Source organism: Tachysurus vachellii, chromosome 10, assembly GCF_030014155.1.
Source record: "Tachysurus vachellii isolate PV-2020 chromosome 10, HZAU_Pvac_v1, whole genome shotgun sequence".
Taxonomy (NCBI): domain Eukaryota; kingdom Metazoa; phylum Chordata; class Actinopteri; order Siluriformes; family Bagridae; genus Tachysurus; species Tachysurus vachellii.
Window position 1 is genome coordinate 17,925,136 of NC_083469.1, and position 16,861 is coordinate 17,941,996.

At 41.3% G+C, this 16,861-nt stretch overlaps 2 protein-coding genes across 7 annotated transcripts in view; one reads left to right on the forward strand and one right to left on the reverse strand.

Moving 5' to 3' along the window:
- kidins220a (kinase D-interacting substrate 220a) overlaps window positions 1-4,506 on the forward strand; it is a 52,160-nt gene extending 47,654 nt beyond the window's left edge. For all 6 annotated transcript variants that reach the window (XM_060880035.1, XM_060880040.1, XM_060880038.1 and 3 more), the window contains one exon: window positions 3,026-4,506. In XM_060880035.1, the coding sequence (XP_060736018.1) occupies window positions 3,026-3,928 (903 nt within the window). In that variant the 3' untranslated portion in view covers window positions 3,929-4,506. The remainder of the gene's footprint in view (window positions 1-3,025) is intronic.
- A 1,727-nt stretch (window positions 4,507-6,233) lies between these two features.
- id2a (inhibitor of DNA binding 2a) lies at window positions 6,234-8,678 on the reverse strand. The gene is made up of 3 exons (XM_060880041.1): window positions 8,208-8,678; window positions 7,891-7,951; window positions 6,234-6,831 (listed from the first exon to the last, which is right to left on the reverse strand). The coding sequence occupies exons 1-2, from the start codon at window positions 8,550-8,552 to the stop codon at window positions 7,895-7,897; spliced, it is 402 nt and encodes a 133-aa protein (XP_060736024.1). The 5' UTR covers window positions 8,553-8,678; the 3' UTR covers window positions 6,234-6,831; window positions 7,891-7,894.
- Window positions 8,679-16,861: the final 8,183 nt, after the last annotated feature.

Sequence of the window (16,861 nt, forward strand, 5' to 3'; positions counted from 1 at the left end):
CCCCACACTACTTCCATACTAGCAAGTCACTTAAATTGTAGTTTATTTCTAAAAGTTATTGTGCAACTTCTCCCTGTGCCACGGTTTCCTATCCAAGTCCAGAGACATACGTTGTAGGCTGTTCGACATCCCTGCGTTGACTTGTGTGTGAATGGGTGCGTGTGTGTGCGTGTGTTTGTGGCTTGCGATGGATTGTCACCATGTCCAGGGTGTCCTCTGCCTTGTGTTTCCCCTGAGAACCTGTGTAGGATAAGCGGTACCGAAAATAGATGGATGGATGCCAAATGCTCGGCTTCATATTAAATTTGGTTGCTGATTAACAAAGCAAGCTAACTACTGTATATTTGCTACATATACTTGCCAAAGACATTAAAATCAAAGCTACTTCCTTCCGAGATTTTTTCTTCATAATGTTTCATACATATATATAGAGGAGTCGTATATATGACGTGATAAGATGAAACCACAGTTATAGGTTTTTCATGCATGTAGAAACAAAAGCTGTGAATGGGGAATTGAAAAAAATGTTGGACTGCATGAGTCAAAACATACTAGTAATCTGAGGAATTAAGATAGTGGTTGCTTTAACACTTTATCACAGCATGCTTAATTTGTATAGAATTGAGTAATTCTCAATTCAAATGTCGGTTGTTGTGCCATCGCTGAACTCGCAGCTCTGTGTCGAACGCTCGCTTGTCACTTTGTCGTTCCCTAATGTGAATGAAGGGTTAGAAAGTATTAACAACTTTAAATGTGTTGTACAGTGTTACAGATTAAACAGTTATTAACACAAATGGAATGTGATCTTCTCCTTGTCTCCTTGATATTTGTTAACACATGCATAATATGTGTTTATAAGTAAATTTAATTATAGGCAGAGGGAAACAAAAATGGCCCAACCATCGGTCTGTCGTAAACAGATTACTGAAGACCAAAAGAGGCTGATGCAATCTGCAAGCTTCTAAAGTGCAACTTTGTGGTAAAGTCAGTTAGCTGACATCTTGAGAACAAAGGTGCTAGCACTGTCAGTCGCACACTTTAGCTTTAATAAGGCAAGGCAGGCTTTTTGGCTCCATCTATAAGATAAGACATGTACCTTATCCATGCAAGTGAGACCTGACTATCCACATAACACCATGTTTATATATAGATAAGTATTTAAACGGTCACTGCACAAATACATGTCTATAATCCTAAACACATGCTCATAGTCTAAATCTATTAATATATAGCTTAGGTTCACTGGTCTGGCTGTGTTGCTCTATAGTTATAAATACACAAACATCCACCTTCGAAACTCTTGTCAGTACACACTTTCAGAGAAACATACATTTTCACCACAGCAGCTTTCTTGTCTAACAAAGAACAGACGGCAGCTTCTGCTTTTTAGTAGTTTATCAGTAGAGTGGAAATAGCCTGTGGTTTACTGAGTGACAAACGGAGTGTTCTCTGACCTGAATGAGCAAAGGAAGTGAAGAGCTGGACTGCTGCACATCACACCACACACACACACACACACACACACACACATTTAATGCAGGGCTACATGTGAGAGTCTGTTCATGACACATTCAGTTGGCTATTTCTGCTCATACACAAACTTGTCACTCCACATTTACCAAGAGCATCTCTCTGCAACGTCTAAAACTGTTGATATTACAGTTTCTGGTCCTTGAATTTTTCCACATGTTTAGTTTTACAACCTGGAACTGAAATGCATTGCTCTGCTATAGTGATACTAATCTATAATTGCTAAATTATTTACAAATAAAACCATAAAATGTGATTGCATAAATATTCGTCTTGCACTGTGAAATCACTAAACATTTGCCCTCAAACGTAACATAATTAGCTGATTGGACTGCACCAGTGTGTAAATTAAAATGTGGAATACATGGCATCAACAAAAAGTCATCTGTTCTTGAAAGTTTGTTAAAGAACATGCCTAAGCATCATGAAGACCAAGGAGCTATCAGACCAAACCCAGGACAAAGTTCTAGAAGTAGTTCTAGTGTTCGTGTGCATCTGAAAAATGGTCATCCTACTGAGCACTATTAAATCCGTTGTTAAAACCTGGAAGCTTCTTGAAGTCCATCCAGCAAAAATCATTGACTGTTTAATGAGCACATTAGTCAGAAAAGCAACCTAATGGTAACTCTCAGCACAATGCTCCCACCATCATGCTTCACTGTGAAGATGGTGTTCTCAGGATGATTTATTTTGTTTTGGCAAATAGAATTTTGTTTGGCTTGCCACATGTCTATAAAGGCCAGCTTTGTCTAGTGTCTGGGCTAATGGTGTCCTGTTAACAGCTTCTCCCAACTGAGCCATGGATCTCTCCAGCTCCTTCAGACTTACCTCTTGGTTTCAGTGTAGAGGTAAGCTGATGACTATCATCTGTAGAAAAAGACAAAAAACACTCCAACTATATTTTGAATCTGTGGTAAACAGTGACGCATTTTGGAAAAATGCATTTGTGAGTTCCTCAGTCAAAGGAAGTAAATCTGAATTAATTACCCTCTAGATTTTTAAAGGGAAGAATTTGTTGTTGACTAACCGTTGTAATTGTCTGATATCTGATTGTGTGCATGGATACTACAAAACCCCCACAGAAAACAAACAGAGCACAAATTACTTCATACTGCAATGTTGGAAAATTGAATGAATAAAAGAACACCTGATGAAACAATAACAGCTTCTGATACAGTACAGAGAATCGTAGCTACGGCTTTGGGGACTTGCTGGCCTGCATAGTTTGAGGTTTTCCCTCAGCGTACCTCATTAAGCACTTAATAATTAGCTAAATGGCTACATTGAGCTTCTCTGCAATTGGGAAATCTTCAAGATCTGTTGGACAGGGTTATCAGAGCACTGCAGTTAATAACCTCTGATTTTAATATAGTTCATTGATTGTGTTTACCAGCTGCCTTCAGACTAACATACTACCAGAAAACGTAAGTTCAGATTATTTTGGTTTACATGCATTCCTTTACAACGTTCACAAACCCTTGGTTTGTCCCTCCAGGTCGTGACTCACAGGACTTCCAGCATGTCCAGTCTGAATTCTCAGGAGTCATCCAATGACATTAGTAAATTGACTGACAGGCAGCAAGCAGAGTACCGTAGTGCCTACCAGGATTACATCTCTCACATGTCCCAGCTAGAGGTAAGTGGATCTGGGGCTGAGAGAATAGAAGACAAGGCCAAGGATAGCGAGCAGGAAGGCCGCAAAACCTTCAAGAGAAACTCTAATGCAGGAGAAAATGTGATGGATTACTCCACTACCCAGGACTGTGGTCTTCTCCATCCGATCACAGAGGAGGAGGACGAGAAACCAGAACGTAAACCATTCGTGAGCCGCACGAAAGGTCCAGGACCGCGCTACCATAGCGTACCCAATGAAGAGGATGAGGAGGAGTGTGTGCCTGATGAGACTGATGTTACACCCCTTCTCTGGGAAGAGCGGAAAAACGGGGTGCAGGCAAAGAGCTTTGTTTCTGCCGGGATAGACAAAAAAGAGTCCTCTGACTCAGGCATGAGGTCGAGCGGCAGCTCCTCTAATCATTCGCTACAGGACGAGGAGAGTGAGGAGGCTCAGGAAGAGGATGAGAAGTCAAAAGAGGAAGACCGTGTGACTACAATACGCATGTCCATCTGCTCAGAAGCTATGTCTGAGGCCAGCAGCCCTGAGGAGAACTGGGCCACCTCACACACACACACGCAGGCCGTCACAAACCTGAACCAGGCAGCCAGCAGCAACTCGCCCATCAGTAACAACAATAACGGAGATGAGCGCAGCCTCATCATTTCTCCAGGATCGAGCACTGGCACTAGAGCTCTGCTTAACCACAACCTGCTCACAGTGCGAATGAAGAGCACGAACGCCACGCAGGACGAGGGCAATGAAGAACGAGAGAGTGTGCTATAAAGAGCACAATGTTTATTTTTAAATGAACTGAATTCAAAGAGAGTTCAAGGAGATGGTACAAAGAGAGATTGTCCTGCTTCTCATTTATGATTAATGTGCAATTATGCAGAGTGGACACGTTGAGTAACTAAATGTATGTATTTAATGGAAGATTTTCATGTAATAACAACCATGTGGTCAATAGTGTGCTATAAAACAATGCAATCATGAAATCATTTAGGTCTGTAACTCTTGTAGGCTGTATTGTGATCCTGTTCTGCTATGTGTGGAATTGTGTCGAATTTACATTAGATCAGTGAGCAAAAAAGTAGAGGTGGGTTATTAGTTAACTGTTACAATAGTAAAGAGGAAAATGCTTGGGTTGTACTGTTTGTAAGACAACTTCAAAAATGTATCATTTAGTGTACTGTATGTAGATGCTTTGTGTATTATTTATGAATCAGTTGTGAAGCTGTTACTGCATGTTAGTGTAAGCTAAAAGGATTCTATGAAAATCTTGTGTGCTGTATGAAGTGTGATGAGTAGTTCCTCAAAATACATGACCGTCTTTCAGGAAGTAATAAACACTGCATTTCAGACACTTGTGTTTCTGGTCTTTAATACTATTCAAGAGCACATAGCATTGTGTGTGTGACAGAAACAAAGCACAAATTGTCATGTTCACACAATAACTAATATGAAATCCTCTCACTCTGAAAAGTCGATCAGGATGGAGTTTACAATTTTTGCTGACAGAAATGCTGTGATATTGTGATATTTAACTGAATAGGAGGCATCCATAGCTCCCTTGAATCATCACTGGCCAGTAATTAACAGTCATATTTGTGTTTCCTGTTCTCTATAATTATGCTGTGTATGCCATTATTATTATTAATATTATTATTGTGCATAAATAAGCCTGAGCTTTGTTAACTTTATGGATCTAACTTGTGTTGATTGAAGTGACCAAACACACACAAAATATTCTAATAGCCTGCGTGTTGATGTATTTAATTACAGGTTCTCTAATTTGGAGCATGGATCATTATTTAATCATCACAGGAACTGGTATTTAAATAGAGTGGAACACTTGAGTGGATAGAGAGCTTGAGTCCAGTTGCATTGTTTTCTATTACTACAGGGTGAATATGAGTCTGCCAGTAGGTGGCGCACTCTTCATAAATTCAACCACTCTTCAGTGTACAAGAAAGTACATGTATGCCCCTTATAATGACTTGGACTCATTAAGAATGAATGCAGTTTTACATCCTCTGGGCTCTTTTCTTTTAGAGACATGCGCTCTATTTTTGGCCTCTAATTAGTCTGTTAATCAATAAAAAAAAATATATTTTTCTTCATAAATTAATTTCTGCTAATAATTTGTAGTGCTACAAATGTAACACAAAGACTTACATTTGTAGTGTTAAGTCTTTGTGTTCTCCTTAATAAGATCCTGAATTATGTTACATGCAGTCTAGGCTTATATATATAGAATATTAATATTCATTATAAATAAAGAGTGTGTGCTTGATGAGGATCAGCACTAGTCAGGAAAGGTTTAACTCTAGAACTAAAAAGAAAAGCCTTTTTTTGTACCCAAATCTAAGCTGTGTCCTAAACAATGGCACACCACACCATCCTAGACACCAATGTAAACCCAGTGTATTGTGTACGAGAACTTGGTGTATTCTAACCTACAGAATAGCCTGAGTTAATGCTGTGCTATAAGATGTGTATTATTCTGGCATACTTAGTGTTTTAGTAGACTATGCTTAGCGTTTAATAGTCTTAAATAAAGCCAGAACCGATAGTGAGAAGGGGGAAGCATTTCAAAATGTCAGATGACATGGACGAAAAAACAGAAAGTCTATAAGTGACCTAAAATAAAAAGACCTTTTACTACAAACGGCACCATGCCTTGTTACTCAAGTGGCTATCAAGATAAACTTTAAAAAAAAAAAAAAATGTGTAACAGGGTAGTTTATACCTGCAAAAAGTGTACATTGAGGAGTTTTTTAAAATTACACACTAAATATAAAAGGTGCAGAACATAAAATAAACAGGCAAAAGGTACAGTTTAGTGCCCATTGTTCGGACCGTATTCACCGACAGTGGGCCAGTGTCCTCTTTCCCCCCCTATAACTAAACCAATCCAGACAATTATAACAAGTTCTTGTTTTGTTTGTTCTTGACATAGTGAACACACGCACACATAGGTTCAGGTGGACTAAATATACACTTACAGCACAAACAGCTGTCCGGCACCTGCCACCAACATAGTGCTCCTTAAATATAGCAAGCCTATAGATTACAATAGACATGTCGGTTCAAATAAAGCATTTGATTTATTTTTTTATATAAAAAAGGTACGATTTACAATTACTTTTATAAAAAGTTTCAGCATAATTAAATACAGCATGACACTTTGCAGCGTGGTAATTCCAGCGTCTGCAACTATACAGGATATATAACTCAAGAGTCCACGAGGTTTCACGCTCATGTCAGATTGGCCGTCCAGTCCTTCACGTGCCCAAAGAATGACGGGGAGAAAGAAAAACAGACAAAACTTTGTACAGTAACTGAAGCACACAGGCTTCTATTCACACCGTCTTCACCAAAACAGCCCCAATCTCTCGTTTAAGAGAAGGTGAGATTTCTTCTTCCATTCCTGTTGTTTTCCCCCTCCCATTGTAGGGAATATAGTGCTTCTTCGTCTTTAAAGGGGGGGAAAAACCCAAAAACAAAAGACTAAATGAGTCTTTAGATAAATAAAATCAATGTCCGAACTGAGAAACACATCACATACATTGTCCTCTTCGTTCAGGAGGAGTAATAAAAAGATCCAGGCGAGAACAGAAATGGAGAGCTGGGGGGAGAAAAGGTCGGTTCCCAAAGTCCTGTGTGTTCACGTCTTAAGCAAACACCTGCAAGAGATTGAGAGAGAGAGAGAGAGAGAGAGAGAGAGAGAGAGAGAGAGAGAGAGAGAGAGAGAGAGAGAGAGAGAGAGAGACACAGAGAGAGAGAGAGAGAGAGAGAGAGAGAGAGAGAGAGAAAGAAAGAAAGATAGAGAGAGAGACACACACACACACACACAGAGAGAGAGACAGAGAGAGAGAGAGAGAGAGAGAGAGAGAGAGAGAGACACAGAGAGAGAGAGAGAGAGAGAGAGAGAGAGAGACAGAGAGAGAGAGACAGAGAGAGAGAGACACAGAGAGAGAGACACAGAGAGAGAGACACAGAGAGAGAGAGAGAGAGAGAGAGAGAGAGAGACAGAGAGACAGAGAGAGAGAGAGAGAGACATTTAGTACAGAGCAAACAGGCCGGAGATCCGGACAGACTGGCGCCAGGGAGGAAGCCGCAGCTCCAGCATTTAACCAAACACTCCGAGTGAGAGGCGCAAAACGCTGCGGACCAGATGGAGCTGCTCTAACTACGGCCAGAGGAAACACTCCTGCTGACTACTGATAGGACACAGGGATGTAATTAAATCCGGATCCATCCTTATGTCCAACATGAGCATCCCAATATAAAAGCTGTCCAATGAACGCTACAGACGCTGTGTTTATTCTCAGCCTATATGACTGTAGCTCAGTGAACAGCACCATCGGACTGATCCGACCTAGAATTAAAAAGCCTATTGATCTTCAATACAATCTCCAATCAGATTACTCGTTAGGCGTTAAATGGGCACATGCACAAATATTTTAGATACAAACTGATATTTAATGCCTATGAATAATCAAACACTCCGGATCTTGGATGTATAAAAAAAAACGCAGCACTTTTGATGTATACAGGATTTATGGTTATGTACTGACGTGTCTGATCGGACAGACTATCTACACATTAACTAATTCATCCATCAATGCATTACATTTGCAAATCATAAATAATACCATTTATTTCACCGCCATCGTTTAATCATAGAAGTAAGAGTCATGACAGAATAATAATAATAAGAAGAATAAAAAAGTCTTATTTACCTTGTTAACGGTAAAGTGTCCGACTGTCCTCTGTGATCAAGTCTGACTGAAACTCCGGCGTCTACAACAAGGAACAGAGACGAGACACGTTAAGCTTTTAATCAGATTCGTGCTTCCTGGACCGTTTCTAAAACATAAATCATATATAATCATGTATACACGTGAGCACATAGCATGCACGGTAGAAACTATAGCACGATGCGTCTAAACCGAACGGCTTGTAATCTATAAAGTGAAATATTGTCTCTGTGTGTGTCCTCGTGCACGGTGTAAGTAGTAGTGCACGCGATCGCGCACGTTGACGTCCAGCTGTTTACCTGTAAGGACAGGATCCTGATATCTGTGTTGATGGTGGTGAGAGGTGTTCTGGATGAACCCTGGGCGGAACGGGGGTGATGGAGAGTGCTGATCGCGGAATGGGAGTCGAGAGCGATCTGCAGATCCAGGATGTAATCGATGACATGCTGCAAGATCTCCATTTTGCTCACGTGCTTGTTCTGCGGGATGCTGGGCACGAGCTCTTTCAGCTTGGAGTAGCAGTCGTTCATGTTGTACAGCAAACTGAGAGGATCGTCCGCGGGGGTCTTGCTCCGAGACACTCCGAGGCTTTGCTCCGTCACGCCGTTTTTCCTCAAAGACCTCACTGGACTTATAGCTTTCATGCTGAAGTTTTTTGGTTTTTTTTTGTAAGAAATTCTTGACGTTCTTTATTTTTATTTTTTTTTTTTAGATAATTACTATTCGTTGTAACTGTGCTGGCGGCGATGTGGATGCAAACGCACTGGATTAACAAGCTGTCATCGCTGAATATATACCCAGCTGGGTGGGTTTAGACGCGACGTTGTATCCCTCACTGATTGGCCCGATGACTCGCTCTCCCTTCACGCCATTGGCTCGTGACGCGAACGTACAAGCCCCGCCCATCTTTTCCCCGTTCTTTTTAACCAGTGAGCGCGCGCGAGCTGCTGCTGACTGCCTTCAGCTTTCAGAGTTAATTCCGCAATTCAGTGTACCTGTTTCTGATCAAGAGAATTACTCACTCCAGACAAGAGACTGCTTCGACGTCGTGGTGTCGTTTTTTTGTTATTCGAGTCACTTCAAGACAAAGAACTAACAAAAAACACACACTTTGAACAGGATCCCAATGATCCTGTAGCTAGTTATAAAGTGTAAACAATCATGATCACTGCAATATAGATTTCTTTTTGATTAATGAATCAGTGTAGTGTCTTATGACCTCCCAATGTGTAGGCTGTAATATTATACAATAAAATGTGCATGTGTTTTAGGTGTTGTCTGTAATGCTCATGGGAGGTATAACAGGTTTTTATAATCACACCCTCCAGTGTCACCCATATGAGGATGAGGTTCCTCTTTGACTCTGGTTCCTCTAAAGGTTCCTTCTTTATCATTAAAGGGATGTTTTTCCTCCCCACAGTCACCTGAGTCACCTCAGACTTGATCATTGGGGATAAACACAAACACATTTAAATATCTCTAATATTAATCTTGATTTTTTATATTATATTTATATTAACATTTTGTTTTATGTTTATGTTCTGTAAAGCCATTTTGAGACGTCAATCGTTAATATACAAATAAATTTGAATTGAATTTATTTTGTGTTAATAGTTGGAAATATGTTACAATGAACGCTTGTATTTGCAGTGAGTCAATATTCCCACACTGCATTCACACACTGTAACTGAGGCCTGTGTTTAAGCCTTGAGGGCTGTGTCTCATCCTCCCAACCTGCCCATGAGGATTATTCCAAGGAATGTAATGCGAATGAAGTCAAAACCACGCATGGTGCGATGCAGAAGAACATTTGTCAGTCTGTGTCACCAGATTATTAAATAATATGAACTAATACATTACTTCTATGCAATAATGATTAGACTCCTCTGGTGCTAATGGTTAGTGAAAGTGAGTGTTTCACCTGAAAAAGAAAATGTCTGTGTCATGAGCTGCATAGCAACACTGTGTATGTTAACACAGCATTGTAGATGTTGCTGTGTAGATGGATCTAAAATAAATCAGACAAGCATAACATACAGCCTAAGCTTTATTATACCTAATCAGGGAATTATCTGGGAGACAAACAAGATTTGGTGCCCAACATTTAACTCCCATCTGACCGTCTGCAGAAATGTGCTGGAATGCACTGAGATGCTTGTGTGTGTTGGAATGCACTAATTTTCATAGAATCTCATTTTCACTTCTCCAGAAAAAAAAATAAAAATAAAAAAAATGGCACGTGAGCAAATTCTCTCAGTGTAACTGTATGTCTCCTGCATGACTGCCCTTATATTTACATTTTCCAAGTGCACCACACAACCCTTGGCTTATTTTCTATCATGATGAGATCTGGGACTCTTGCTGAGATCCTGTTCACATCTGTTGAGATCGTTTTATTTATTTACCCCGCCTTTATTCTTTTTGTTCTCACAGCTGTGTACATTTCGCACGGCGCTCTGACTGACTCCTGACAGGTGATGAATTGGCACCCGGTTAGACGGAGCAGATCAGCTCAGTGCAGTGTAGGGTGGAGAGGAGAAACGAGCTCGTGCTCTCGCAGACTCTCTGGCGCCAGGCGCGTGACGTCACCCCATTGAGCGCGGCCCCGCGGCCCGTGTCTCGCGGCGCCTCTCGGGCGGCTGCTATGGAGACAAGGGGGCGCGGGTTCACGCGCGCACAGTGCTGAGAGATCCGAGCTGATCCCGACACCTCATGAGTCTCTCGCGCTCCGGGGCCCGCACACCTGCAGGCATTTGCATTTCTTGGGTTACGTTAAACTCAGAGAACTCGTGTCATCCCGCCAGAGTTGTGCAAGAGCAAAAAAAAAAAAAAAAAAAAAAAAAGGGGGGGGGGAAAACAGAGCTGCATTTTTAAACGAAACCAGGTGATGCTACTAAGCAGCTTAAGCTACCCTACAAACAGTTATAGCTTTATGCACAATTATCTATGCAATCTACTTGTGCATGCAATGAAAGTGTCCTTCTTGGTTTAAACATATAAAATCTCACATGCACTAAATGCAGACATATAAACACTCTGTGTGTTTAATATATTACACTCGGTTCAATGCCTCTTTAGTCTACTGATCACCAGAGCTGCATGTTTTTAAAGATATATATATTTAACACGGGTGCATTTTTCAGTCCGCAGTCTGTGCAGATCTTTTGAGACGTGCCGAAAAAAATAAAAACATTAGAAAGTTGCCAGAAAGTTGAGAAGTTTTCCGCGAGCCGGCGTCTGAGTGTCTGTCCCGCCCCGCACGCGCTGTTCCACTTCAGTGCAGCTGCACGCGCGCGCCCGCTCGCTCGCGCACGCTCTCCTCCACCGTTCAACACCACCGTCCTGAGAGAACGTGGGAATTCCCTGTAAACTAACAACACTCGTTTTCCAACACACTCTTTTCTCCACTTACAGAGACTTCAGAAACATAGAAATTCTGGCTTCTTGTGATTTGTTTATAAAAGCCAAAGCATCACGGAAACAACAGTAGACTAGTTTCCGTACCGATTTAAACGATTCCGCGCGTCACGAGACCACTGGATTGACCGGTAACGCCTAGTTCTAGTTCTGCACTGCGGTCTAATCCACACCGACACTTAGACGCTCGTCTATATCTCACACTTTCGCTCCTTATTCAAGTCCAAATCCGAGTCATCCTCTCTTAGGTACCCTAAAATCTCTCTCTCTCTCTCTCTCTCTCTCTCTCTCTCTCTCTCTCTCTCTCTCTCTCTCTCTAACGTTCCCGGCTCGTGCACCGCGAAGTGTGGCGCGAGACTCCTGTAGTTACCTCGAGCCCTCGGTGGGCGTGGCTTTACCCCATATTGTTTTGTTTTGTACCCCAGAAAGGTGGTGCCATATTTTTTTATTGATTAGATTCTTTAACGTTTTTCAGCCAGGGGCCTCTTGAACTGTAAACTAAATCCCACTGACACATCAATATAGAGTTATATTCTAATTATTATCTAAACATACAAAAATATTTACTGAGCAACGTTGCTTTTTATTCCAGACCACATTAGGTTTAATCTGGGATTATTTAAAAAACAATAAACAAAACAAAAAGCAATTCAAACCAAGCCACGGGTTAAACAAACTAACTGCTATAATGATGCTGAAATACAAACAATATTGAACTTATTTCAGCTGATAGTTTCACCACCAAAACACAGATGTGATTATTTTTTAAAGTGGCTATGCTTCATGCACTTCTGTGCCTCTGGACCCTACTTTATGAACTATTGCCTTTAATGGTATCAGACTTTTGCAGTCAGTGATCCCTTCAGATAAAAAGGATTCATTGATTAATTTGTTAATTCATTGCTTGCAAAGAAAACACTCAGTGTTTGTGCAATTATTTAGGTAATTGTGATTACATTCAAGTTGACTTTATTGATTTAAATCCATTCCTTTCTGCTCTTTTACTCTCTGTATCTGTTTATTTGAATGAATCCTGAAACTCTCCCATGATTATTGTATGTGAGGCAGGAATACTCATCGGATGGGATGCGTGCGCGCACACACACACACACACACGCACGCACACGCACCCACAAACACACACACACACACACACACACACACACACACACACACACACACACACCTGTTTTTGGAGGTGGGTGGACAGAGAGCATGCACAAAAACTTCACACAGGCAGTAACCTAAATTCATGAAGCTGTGAGACTGTAACACTACCTGCTGTGCATCTAAACCATCTCCTTTCATTTCTTCTGAACTGCCTGTTAACACAAAACTGTGTTGCTGAACTACATTACCCATCAGCCCCATCACATCACATTTCGATCTTCTTGTTATACTTAGTGAGCAACTATGATTTATGTTCAATTTTTATAGTTCCTCATCATCAAGCTTTTGTATCTGTTGTAAATTATTGGAATTGTCAGATGGTGTTGTTATCATTTGTGCCACCGGGTTATAATCTTTATGTCTCATGCATTATATGCAAAGTTCATGTTTATGTTTCTTGTTTTTGGTTGATTTTTTTTTGCACTGTGCATGATAAATGATCTGTACATGCAATCACCTTCTTCTAAAATCCTTGACACCACCACGGTGACAAATTAAAGGAAAAATCCTAAATTAAATAAATGGAGAGACAGATGCTTGTGGACAGGTGCAGTGCATGACATAATTAAACAATTAACATCGTTCTATGCTCTATGGCATGTATAACAATGCTGGGCAGACCCCAAATTTGGAAAGAGGAAAAGACATAAGTGTTATGTTAGAGTCATGTTAGAAGAGAAGCGATTCAGTCCCAGAGATCACAAGCAGGAATTTATGTGTCACATGAATCTAAAAGCGCAAGTAAATAATGTATCAAAAGAGGGTCAAAACCATTATGTAATCCAAATAATATGCTCCTTTCCAATTCCTGTGTAAAAGTTCATTAACATTTATGTGACATCAACTACACCACTTAAATAGGCAGTAGTTTTCTTCTGAATTCATGAGCTATTCTGTGATTGTAAGAGAATTGGCTTTGGGTGTTGGGTGTTGGCTTTAGAGCACACACTGAAACGTTGTAAAGACTGTGTTACTGTCTCTGAATGCATTGTGAGTAAAATTGCAGTGAATTGCAGGAAATTTGGATTCCCAGGGATACCCTTGCTCCTTAAAAATGACAAGGTGATTTCCATAGTGTGGTCTGTTAAGACATCCAGTTAATATTGTTCAAATAATCAGTCGTGTCACCATCTCACCTTCCTGCTCACAGACACTGCTATGGTAACTTTATATTTATACAGGTTTGCTTTCTGGCATCCAGATATATACAGTATATATATATACATATATACAAGTAGTGAGTGTGGGCTGTCAGAGCTGAAAAGCTTTCATAGTTTAAGTCAACTGTTCAAGTCAAGATCTCTGTATGTGTACATTTTCACGCAGTCTACAATGTTTTTTCCAGGTTCCTCCTGGTATTTTCCTCTCACGGGCCAAAAACATACATATAGGTGAATTGTCTTCGCTACAGCGCCATAGTTAGTTGTGACCTAAGTAGCTGTGTCCTGTGATGGAATGCTCACCATTTCACCTAGTATTACCAGGATAAGCTCAGGATCAGCTGTGACCCTAAACAGGATACAGCAGTTACTGAAAATAAATGAATGGATGTTTTATCATGCTTGTTTGATGTTAACTTTCATCTTTTTTTAACAAAATGTAATAACATAGAGAACTGATTTTTGTGTGTTTGCGTGAGGGCCAGTTGGCTTGTTGCCAATGATAGTTAATCAGTGAAAAGGCCATAGTGTTAAAGAAAACAACACTTTCTGTTTCGAAGGCCTGTTAGCAGTACAGAGAAAGTACAGAAGAGATGTGCATTAGGGAAGTTGTATCCTGAAAGGCTGTTTTCTCGGCCCACACGCCACAGTCTTAAGTGTCACACGGGAATCGAGAGTTTTGTAGGAGATCTGAAACCGCCTGATGCTATCTGATCCTGCATCAGCCTGCAACTGGTTGGTTTTTGTGGTAGCGTTTTGCCACTCCGACTTCCCTGGCTTTGTTCTCGGGCTCCGTCGGTTCTAGCGCTGCATACCCTGGCGCCGACTGCAGAAAACAGCAGGTTTCTCGTGCACCACTTCCTCTCTGGGTTTGGCTCTCTGCGAGCTCTTACTCAATTCTCTGTCTCTTTATATAGCGCATGGGAAGAGCGGGTCAGTGCAGGACTCTCCGTTTTGATATGAAACAAAACTGCAAAAATGGGGGGAGAGAAATCAAACCCTGCTGTGCCTCATTCAGTATGTGAAACTGATAGCTGCTTTTAATTCACCGATTTAATGTCTTAGCTTCGGTTAAAATAAATGTTTACACTCAACTTACTTTCCTTTTATTTGCAGTTTCGTGAACCTTGGTCATGGAATGCTCTGTAGTGAGAGTTTAGTGTTCTGCTGATCACAACACAATCATTCTACAGTGTGTAAAGCAGCAATAGACCAGGCTCAGGATGAAGAACATTTAGCCAGTATCCATGATTCCATAGATATTAGACCCACATATCATTAAGAATAAAAACATCTGTTAATTAAAATACAGTAATACGTAGCAGGGGGCACGGTGGCTTAGTGGTTAGCACGTTCGCCTCACACCTCCAGGGTCGGGGTTTGATTCCCGCCTCCACCTTGTGTGTGTGGAGTTTGCATGTTCTCCCCGTGCCTTGGGGGTTTCCTCCGGGTACTCCGGTTTCCTCCCCCGGTCCAAAGGTTGATTAGCATCTCTGGAAAATTGTCCCTAGTGTGTGATTGCGTGAGTGAATGAGAGTGTGTGTGTGCCCTGCGATGGGTTGGCACTCCGTCCAGGGTGTATCCTGCCTTGATGCCCGATGATGCCTGAGATAGGCACAGGCTCCCCGTGACCTGAGGTAGTTCGGATAAGCGGTAGAAAATGAATGAATGAATAATACGTAGCAGAGCATGTTTTTAGTTTCCAGCACAACAATTTTTTTTACGAATCTATGAGTAAAAAAGTCATCCACAGTTTGTCGTTGGTTGAGTGTCAGAATAAACAACGTCTTCAATGTGTTCTTCAGACAATCAGCAACTACAGGATATTATGAAAACTGATTCCTGCACCTCATTTGATAAAGATACTGATCAAATTTGAAGTTTTAAGTTGTAAATCAGTGCTGGACCTTTGCAATGATTAAAGGAAATTTTCTCTTTCTTAAGTATTAGATGAACAAGTTGACACTAGGGATGAGCGAGTACAGCATTATCTGTATCTGTATCCGTATCTGTTAACTATATGAATTATCTGTATCTGTATTCGTACTCGGAGTGGGTGGGGCCTAACTGGGAAGTAGGCTTGTATTAAAATGGGCGGGGCTTTAACCGGTAATAATTAATTTGTAATATTTATAACACTAGCTTACTACCTTTATGTTTTTATGAAATACAGCAAAAACGTGTCAGGTTACTGGTTAGAGACAGCTGAAGGTTTAAAAAAGAAAAAAAATCTCCGACAGGCAGAGACGCAATGCGAGTCGCATTCTACCAAGCAAACACCACGTCTGAACGAACCCACTTTTACCAGAACTCTACTGGTTAGTAAGTACGTATTATTAACGTTACAACCCGAAGTAAAAAGCTGAAGAAACCCTAAACGTTAACGGAAAAGACCCACGAACCCGAGTGACTGAGGGAGAGACAGAGAGCTGTTCTGTGTGTGACTGTGAGCAGAGCGAGACACAGCAACACAATACATCTGTATGTGTGTAGGGGAGGGGCGCTGTGACTAGCCTATCACTGTAGGGGAGGGGCGCTGTGACTAGCCTATCACTGTAGGGAAGGGGCTCTGTGACTAGTCTATCACTGTAGGGGAGGGGCGCTGTGACTAGCCTATCACTGTAGGGAAGGGGCTCTGTGACTAGTCTATCACTGTAGGGGAGGGGCGCTGTGACTAGCCTATCACTGTAGGGGAGTGGCTCTGTGACTAGCCTATCACTGTAGGGGAGGGGCGCTGTGACTAGCCTATCACTGTAGGGGAGGGGCGCTGTGACTAGCCTATCACTGTAGGGGAGGGGCGCTGTGACTAGCCTATCACTGTAGGGGAGGGGTGCTGTGACTAGCCTATCACAGAACGCTGACACAATCAGCTACCCAATGATGATTTTCATTCAATCCGAGCACAGATATTGACTCGTATTACTCGTATAATACTCGTACTCGGCAGAAGTGCTTTATCCGTATCGGATACTCGTTTCAGCCGAGTATCCGGCTCATCTCTAGTTGACACCCAATGTTCCCGATGTTTCTCTGTAATCCTCCTGCACACAGGCATCTTATTTGATGTGTGTTTCTGTTTGTTTAGTCGTTCATAAATCCTTAAATGTAAATATACTACCAGCACTGATCTGATTACACATTACAGAGAAACTCTACTGGAAATTGAAAAAAAAAAGAGTGATGTATTTTTTATTGTCTTTCTTCCT